The sequence below is a fragment of the Mus pahari genome, chromosome 2 (genome assembly GCF_900095145.1).
Source record: "Mus pahari chromosome 2, PAHARI_EIJ_v1.1, whole genome shotgun sequence".
NCBI lineage: Eukaryota > Metazoa > Chordata > Mammalia > Rodentia > Muridae > Mus > Mus pahari.
The window spans coordinates 151708336-151717817 of NC_034591.1; the positions used below are offsets into that span (position 1 = coordinate 151708336).

Here is a 9482-nt window from a genome sequence, read left to right on the forward strand (position 1 = left end):
ATATATATATATATATATATATATATATATATATGCATGGAGGAACAGAGAATCCATGAGGGCATGCATGGGGAGGTCAGAGGGCAAGTTGTGGACATCATTTCTCGCCTGCCAAACAGGTTCCAAGGATTGAACTCAGTTCTTTGGGCTTGGTGGTAGGTGCCTTAACTGGCTAAGCCATTTTGCCAGTCCCCACTAAACAGTGTGGAACCTTTATCCTACTTAATTTACATATTCTTAGGAAGAATAGCGCTGGAGAGATGGCTCAAGAGTTAAATCACTTATTGCTCTTACAGAGGACCTGGGATCAGTCCCACTACCCACATGGATGCTCACAACCGTTTATTTGCAAGTCTAGTTCCAGGGGATTTCATGTCCCCTTTTGACCTCAATGGGCACCAGGCATACATGTGGTGTATATACAATACATATAGATATAATTTTTTAAGTCTAAAAATAAATGGGAGGATATAGTGTATTTGGAGTCAGGGTTCAGCACAAATGAAACTGGAGTGGGTGTGAGGACCCGGACCCCCATATGAGGAAGAATGGTAGCAAGCAGGCTGGCTGCAGTCTTGCAAGTCAAGGGGACGATTCAGGATGTGAGAAAGGTCGTGGTGGCTGTGTGGCAGCTCCTCCCTCAGGTGTGTCCCCGACATATTATTTCTACCATTTTCTCACACTAATTTCTACTTATTCTTTAGTATCCATGTAGCTTTACTACATCCAAAAACAAAACAAACAAAACAACAACAAAACCCAAAGAAACCCCCAAAATAAAGAAAACCCAAAGCTCCCCCAACCCTACCCTTGTCAGCATGAGAGCTCAGCTCCTCCCACCACCATCATCACGTAGGGAGGCTGAGCAATTTAAAAATCTGAGGCTCCAGGCAGACCATGAGTGACATAGCAAAACCCACATGTAAACCCCCAGGGACCTAAGAAAGGAGAGTCACCGTGTATCAGACCTGGTAGCAGACACATGACTTCATCACTCTGGTCCCAGTTCTGTATCCACTTATTGACAGAACAGAGCTGGAGGGCTGGATCATTCTGTTCCTGACACTGACCTGTGAGTGTTTTCAAGAGTCATTCATTTAATCCTTTTTCTGAATCCTACAAAGGGATATTTATTCTGAAATGAATCGGCAAGAAGTTAGAGGTAGAGTAACTTGCTTCACTTTCATCCCTGGTAACGAGTGGAACCGAGATTTGCAGAGTGGTTCTAGATCAACTTTGGGGTTCTAGATCAACGTTTAGGTTCTAGATCAACTTTAGGGTACTAGAGCGACTTTGAGGTTCTAGATCAGCTTTGAGCTCCTGCTGACAGTGGTTCTTGAGAAGCAAACTGCTGGGGAGTGTTGAGCCACTTTGGAGGGGGAGGGACAATCCTGTGAGCTCACAGCTGTTTCCGTAATTGTACCAGCCCTTCACTTTTCCCACTCTGTTTCTGATGGAACTTTCTAGAAACTAGAGAATACAGATTGTTGTAGCAGATTGAATACAGAAGCAACCAGAAGACTATGTCCTTCTTATGTTAAGCTGAACATTAAAGCCACTCACAGACATTTACATCAATTTCATTCCTTCATCCTTCCTCTTTTTTTTTTTTTTCTGGCTTAAAAAAGGAAAATTTTCTTTAGTAATGAAATGTATGTTAGCTAGTAAATTGCTTGTCACTTTTTAGTGAGCAAGTGTTTAACTCCCAATCTAATAAACATCAATATGTACAATCAAATAAAACTATTCAGGGCCCTCGATTTTTTTAAGATCCAGTCTTGAGACCCACTGACACCGAACATACTGCACCATGTTGTCTATGCATATTTTACGGTTCACTCTTCTAGTAGTTTAATTTGACAGAAGATTATCCTCAGTTTATCTCTCCAGATTTGCGGTGATTTTTTCTTTTAAAGATTGAACTTTTTTTTTCAAACGATGGTATGACTTCAAATTGAAACTTTAAAAATAAGCATATTCCTTGCCCTGGCAGTTTTATGTCATCGTGATATAACCAGAGTCAATGGGGAAGAGGCGTTCCCCTCTGAGGTCCGGGGAAAGGCTCTCAGTGGACCACTCTCAGGGCATGCTTAGCCATGGACCACATATCATCAAGGAACTGAGGGCTCGGGACTGAAGGGATCTTTTCTCAAATTATTTGTACCATTTTCACACATTACTCTCTACTTTATTCTTCAACATACATGTAGCATCACTAAGTCTAAAAACAAAACAAAACAAAAACCAACAAACCAAACCAAGAAACAACACACACACACACACACACACACACACACACACACACACACACACACAAAGAAAAAACAAACCAAAAATAATCACTTACTTTGGGATGTCAACCAAAACCTACAAATTATCAATACTTTCCAATACTAGCTCTCATACAGTGTTTTAAATTTTTTCTAAATGTTGAGCACTCCAAATATGCTCGACATATTTAGAATACAGTGTCTTTCTCTTCTCTAACCTGCTCCTCTTGTGTTCAGTGTGGAGGAACAAAATGGGTTATCAAGTGCCAATTTCTAGGCAAGTCTGTTTCATCTTTCACACAACTATCTCTTTATGAACCCATCCTTCCGCCTCTGCATTATGACTGCTACAAGTGAGAGTAGTGAATGAAAACCATCGTGTCACTCAATTAGTAATAGAGCAGAAGTTCAAATTCAGGTTGCATGTACTCAGATACCAAGGAGGTAACCAATACCTTCTGCTATTTATTTGATGTGTCAAGAAACATCCTCGTTGAGTAACAGCGACAGTACCATTAATGCTGTTCCTAACAGGGGTGAGAATACCTTTAGAACCTCGTCAAAAATGGTGATGGGTTACCCATATACCTCACTGCCTGAAGTGCATCCATGGGTTTTCTTATTGAATGCCCGTTCTACCCACAGCCAGAACTGCCATTTATTCTGGTTTTATACATGAGGAAACTGAGCTCCAGTAAAGGTAGGTAACTTGCTTCAGGTCATAGCTGTGGTAAATAGTCAGTCAGGACTATGAACCAAATTCCATCAGAATCTGCATCTTTGCTGCTGTTAGTGTTCCATTGCTCTGTCTTAGTGAGAGGTGTAGGGCTGGAGAGATGGCTTAGCGGTTAAGAGCACCGACTGCTCTTCTGGAGGTCCTGAGTTCAATTCCCAGCAACCACATGGTGGCTCACAACCATCTATGATAGGATCTGATGCCCTCTTCTGGTGTGTCTGAAGACAGTGACAGTGTACCCACATACATGAAATAAATATAGCCAGAGCGAGCTGGGGGGGGGGGCAGAAAAAAAAGAAAAAGAAAGAAAGAAAAGAAAAAATGAGAGGTGTAGTTAAGTGGGTCACTTGCAGTGGCAATCTAATATACCCATAGGACTCAGGCAGAAGTATATCTGCATCTTGCTCCAAAGGACCTGATGTAAGGTGGTTTGCATCTGCTGTGACACCATTGTCCACTATGCCAACCCCACAGAGCTGTGGTGACTAAAGAGATGGTGCGATGAGACATTCTCCAGTACTTGTCTAGCATGTGACAAATCCTCAGGAAACAAATGGAGCCTCTATGAGATGGCCGCGTTTACCACCCAGGCTAACAGACTCTTAACCCAGGTCTTTAGATTTCAAATCCAAGACAGGCAGTGGTGGCGCATGCCTTTAATCCCAGCACTCAGGAGGCAGAGGCAGGCGGATTTCTGAGTTCGAGGCCAGCCTGGTCTACAAAGTGAGTTCCAGGACAGCCAGGGCTATACAGAGAAACCCTGTCTCGAAAAACCAAAAGAATAAAAAATAGATTTCAAATTCAACTTCTTTACCACGGACCACCCTGTCACAGTAAATATGTGTGTGGTATATCATGCCCTCAGTAAGTATGTGCATGTTATTTCACAGCCTCTCAGTTCTACTTGGGTCTACATCAGACTAGCTCATGTGCATCTGAATCTAGTCTGGACACAACTGAAAAGAGTACATGCATGCACAGAAGTAAATTCTTGCCACAAGATTTTAGACAGAAGATTATTATATGCCATCTTTAAGACCAAAAGTAACCATTAAGATGTATCAAGTACTCATTGACTCAGTAATTCTATTTGTGGTAATGGAGTCACTGGGAATGGAAAAGAACTATATATAAGAAAAAGGATTGTAGCATTGTAAAAAAAAAAAACCACAAGAAATTAAAAACAATTAGATATTTCTCGAGAAGAGAATTTTTAGATAATTGGGGTGGTTTCTAGTCTAAGGGATTCATATGATGACCGAGGTAGCAATGTATCCCTAAGAAAGTCATTTGCAGGATGATGTGTTGTGACAGAGAAGATGTAAAATCATCCCTGTGCCATATTGATCACCAAGGTCTCAAAAACAAGACACCGAGAAAGAGTATTCAGGCAGCACAAAATTATTGCAGGCACTTGGTTCTTCTTTACGTGTTTTATGTCAAATTATAAGATTGATTTTTATGAATAAAAGATAACTTCAAGAAAGGCAACAATTAATTCGATCATAAATGTATAACCCTGTCTATATCTGACAGTGAGAGCCACCGGAGACAGGGAGAGCCTGCCCGGCCAGAGAAAAGTCTTTCTGTGATCAAGAGGTTCGGAGAAAGGTTCAGTATCTGTATGAGTCTCTTCCTTCTTGCCCAGGAACCTTATGAGATCTCAGGTCCAGCCCAAATCTTGCCCCTGAACAGCTACAGAAGGAAGCGTGATGTCTAAAGCTGGCCAGAAACCCAGATTTAAGTAGGGCATGTCACTGCTGTGAACGCTTTACCTTTTCTCCCAGCAGGGTGGGGTGGACCACAGCTCACTCCAACCCCTCTCCCCGGAAAGGAAAGGAAAGGAAAGGAAAGGAAAGGAAAGGAAAGGAAAGGAAAGGAAAGGAAAGGAAAGGAAAGGAAAAGAGAATGGAGTTCTGAGATGAACTTAGAGGAGTTCGGGGGATCAGGCAAAGTCTGCAAGGTCTCTGCCTTGAAGCAAAAGGTCGTACACAAAAGGAGTCCTTCACCATAGTCTTACCGGCTTCACGCAGGCGCTCTCGCACTATGTCCAGTCCTTCCTCCACAGCCTCCCTCAGGTTTTGCATAGGTTCTTTGTAGGCTGAGTTATCCATCATCAGGACACTGATCTCGTAGCTGCCATTGCGGCAGTTCTGCCTCACCTGAGAGGCCCAGAACATCAGCGCAGGCTGGAAGAGCAGAAACTGCACAGCCAAGCCCAGCAGTGACGTCATGACCTGGCTCACCGTGGCACCATGCCCCCTGGGGATTGCTCGCTTGTAGAGACGCGGGAAGCCCCTCTGAACAGTCGCTAGCAGAGTCCCTTGGTCTTCTCTTCCCCACGCACCTTTCTGGTCTTGCCACACTGGTCACACGGGCCGTGAAACTCAGCCTGGCTGCCAGTAATTAGCAGGCACATTATGGTAGGAGGTAAAGCAAAGTTCACTTTGTGTGTTTGCACACAGAAAGGTCAGAGCTATAAACGACAGGATTACCAGGGCCTCATCCAATAAAATACACCCGTTTGTGACACATCACTGGGAAGAGGGAAGAGAAGAAGGGAGCAGTATATTTTACATAATAGGCTTTATGAAATGGAAAATAAAGGTCGAAGGGCTTATGGCAAGCAGAGCAGTAACAGCCCATTAGTACTTCAGCTTTAGCTGCTCATCAAATCACAAGCGTCTACTAGGATGAGCTGCGCATCTGCGGTCCAGCCAGCCTCCATCTATCAGCTCTTCACTACGGGTTGGACAGTAGCAAGGTTCTGGGAACATGATCACGAACGGTGTGGATGCATGAATGTCCACTTGGATCACACGTTCATTCTAACGGGATAGACGTCAACGATGGAGAAAAGAACAGAGCGTGGTGGTCACGCAGGGGAAAGTCAACATGATTCCAGAAGTCAAGGGAGTTTCCCCGAGAGAATAAACGTCCCTAAGCAGAGCTCTGCAGGATAAACAGGCGTTGGCTCAGTGGGAAGGAGGATGGCAGTGCAAGCAAGGGGATGGATTGTGAAAAGACAGAGGTGGGAAGGGGTGAGGTGTATTTGAGGAACCGAGGGATATAGCTTGGTTGACATGCTGTGGCGTCGGGTGGTAACGGAAGGCATCAGAAGACTAGGCAGAGAGGTATGACAGGGACTGTTTAGTACACTGGGAGTTCAGACTACATTCTAAAAGTCAGAAAGGGCACGCAACATGGTCAATTTTTATTTTTTCAATTCGTGAATCTGAGGATTTAGCTTAGTCCCCCACATAAAACAAATGACTTTTATTTGGTTCCTTTGTTGTTTGTTTTTTTGTTTTGTTTTGTTTTGTTTTGTTTTTTTGAGACAGGGTTTCTCTGTATAGCTCTGGCTGCTCCTGGAACTTACCTTGTAGACCAGGCTGGCCTCGAACTCAGAAATCTGCCTGCCTCTGCCTCCCAAGTGCTGGGATTAAAGATGTGCACCACCACACCGGGCTTCAAATGACTTTTAAACAATGTGTATGTGTGCATATCATGGTGCACATGTAGAGAGAGGTCAGAGGGCAGCCTTGAGCGTCGGTATTAATGTTCCACCTTGAGACAGAGTCTCTTGTTCACAGCTGTTTGTGGTAAACCGGCGGACCTGGGTGGGATCTCCAAGGAGTCTCGAGTCTCCCCCGGGGCAGTGCTGGGATTACGTATGTTTGTATGTTCGTTCGCTACTGCATCTGACAGTATGCGGATTCTGGAATCTAGACTTAAGTTCTCACTCTTGCGTGGCAAGCTCTCTACTTCCTGAGCCAGTGCCACAGCTGGTCACGTGACTTGTGAAAAGCCCACTCACGCTGTCAAGGAAGAGATGTCCCAGAGAGAAACAAACAAAATCAGAGCCTTTATAAGGATTCCGTTTCTGTGGTACCCGTGAGTCAAAGGGGGCCTGGGAAAAGACAGAAGCAGGAGATGGGCTCAAAATGTCTAAAAAGAGAATCAATGCCGGGCTTGGTGGCGCAGTCCCAGCACTTGGGAGGCAGAGGCAGGCGGTTTTCTGAGTTCGAGGCCAGCCTGGTCTACCAAGTGAGTTCCAGGACAGCCAGAGCTATATAGAGAAACCCTGTCTCGAAAAACCAAAAAAAAAAAAAAAAAAGAGAGAGAGAATCAATGGGACCTGGTATTTCATTGAATATGAGATCTCAGGGAGAGGGAGGACTCAAGGGTGATGCCCAAAAGTGTTTGCTGATCGTTAAAATCCTGAAAGTCAGTGGGTTTTAAAGAGATAACAACTTCCGGCTTGGGGCTGGTGGGTTCGATATCTGTCTGTGCAGATGTGAGATGAGGACTTGTATTCAGCGGGAGGTTAGAAGTACAACAGAGGCATTGGCTGGTGGGTCGGAATTCATTGTTTCCAACGTTGACTTCAAAGTGGGAAAACTAAATGTGTTAAGTGGCGTGACACATTTTTCATGGAAGTAATTTAAATTGCATTTTCAACCTTCCCAAGCAAAGTATTGGAACCTTGGGGGATCTGACCAATCTAAAGAGAAAGAAATCTATACGATCGACATTGTGACCCCTCCCAAGGTCACTTGAACGGCCTTTCTGGGGTGTCTAGTTTCTAGCTGGTGGCATCCCCCTCTGCAGGACCCCAAGGGGACGGCCTTCTTCAGAACATGGCTTTTGAGCAGACCCCGTGGGTGACTACAGGTAGGAATTCTGCCTCTTGGCATAGAGTTGGGATCCTCTGGTTCCTTTGCCTTAACCTAACTAGTTCTGGTGTTTAGTAAAAGGAGGACATATTGGACTGTTCCTTAAATCAAAGAGCAGTGGATAGGGTCATTATAAAGAAATGACTCTATACGTGGGACTCATTTTTTTTTTAACTTGTTTGTTTGTTTGTTTATGTGTGAAGTTTATTTGCAGCCCATGGAGGCCAGATGAGAGCATCAGATCTCCCAGGGCCAGAGTTACAGGTGGTTGTGTACACGGAACCAAACTTGGGTCTTCTGTAAGAGCAGAAAGCACTTTTAACTGCTGAGTCACATCTCTGGGGTCCATACACTCATGATTCTTATCTGTTCATTAGTAGCCAAGAACCTAAACCACAGGCTGGTCCTAGAAGCCCATTCAGCTGTTGAAATAACTGTCTCTCTTGCCAAAAGTGGAGAGGGAGAAACAGTGCTAGCTGGGAAGTGGTCATCGGGCGTGGGGTGGGGGAGCGGATTTTTATCAGGGTAGAAGCTGCATCGTTTAAATGTCGGCAGGAAGGAGCTGGTATGAGGCTAGGGGGAGAGGCATAGACGGAGAGGGGTAATTGAGAAACCATGTTCAGGAACTGAAGTAATGGGATTGATTCCTGAGGCAATCGAAGAAAGGCTTATGTGATGCTTCCTATGTGTGTATACTGCCAGATGTACGGCTGGGAGCCCCAGGATGTCTGCTGAGAGCTAGAGGGGAGCTTGAGCAGCCACAGGCTTAAAGAGAAGCGAAGACCTTGGAAAGCCCCTGCAATGGTAGTGGTGGTGGGGGACTACGAGGCCCGCCATAAGGCTGTTTAGCCATGAGCGGTGAGCTTAGTGACTGGATTTACTGATGCTCATCACTCATTTTATGACCATTCTCCAGCTGCTTAGAAACAGGCACAGAAAAGTGAGCAGCAACAGGGCCTATCTAGGAGTGGACACTTTCTAGGTAGGTACAATGAAAATTTAGTGGATTTCAAAAATTGGAGGTAAAGAAGCAAAAAAATTGTGTAGAGAGTTAGACTGTTACACCTAAGCTGAATAAAGAGCCAGGGATGGTGTTATACAGTAATCCCAGCACTGGGTAGGCTGAGTAAGGAGTATGTTGTTAGCAAGACCAGTTTGGGCTACACTGGGAGACCCTGTCTCAAAGTCAAACCAGAGCAATGGCAACAGCAAATGATTGAAGGAAGCGGGGCGTGGATGCAGGGAGGAGGTGAGGAAAACGGATGGAAAAGAGATTTTGAAGCATAGATGAGCAAATGAAGCAGAGATGCTGAGAGAGTCCCTCGAGCAGCGGCCTGGATGGCAGTGTTTGAAGCAGGCGATGGGCTCTGCATTACTGATTGGAATAGCGCACAGTGGCTGACTGAGGAGGCAAAGGGGAATGCATCTGAATAAAAGAGCTAAAGGAAGTAGGAGTCTGGTTTGAATGCAGGATACCCACGTGGCAGGAACATCAGTGAGATAAACAACAGGCCCTTGCTAGAGAGAAAGGCCACTCCATGTAATAGCAACTGGAACGGACAGTGCAGAAGTCAGCATTGTTCCCAGAAAGGGCCAGACAGTGGTAACCACATAGTAGAAAACTCCAAGACCAGGAACTGTGTTTTAAGTAAATCTCTTCAAGTAACAAAGTAGATCAGTATACAAAGGATCAATAGAAAGAATGTCATTGAACATGTGTGGGTTGTAAAATAAAGGCTCACATGACCACATTTCAAACACCTTAGATACAGAACTAAGATACTGTGACTTTACCTTTGA

General features: G+C 44.6%; 1 protein-coding gene across 2 annotated transcripts in view; it reads right to left on the reverse strand.

Annotated features, from left to right (window-relative positions):
* Positions 1–5400, reverse strand: part of Gucy2c (guanylate cyclase 2C) — an 81922-nt gene extending 76522 nt beyond the window's left edge. The window contains exon 1 of one of the 2 annotated variants that reach the window (XM_021190835.1): positions 5027–5400. In XM_021190835.1, the coding sequence (XP_021046494.1) occupies positions 5027–5240 (214 nt within the window). In that variant the 5' untranslated portion in view covers positions 5241–5400. The remainder of the gene's footprint in view (positions 1–5026) is intronic. The other variant, XM_021190836.1, reaches the window with a different exon arrangement.
* Positions 5401–9482: the final 4082 nt, after the last annotated feature.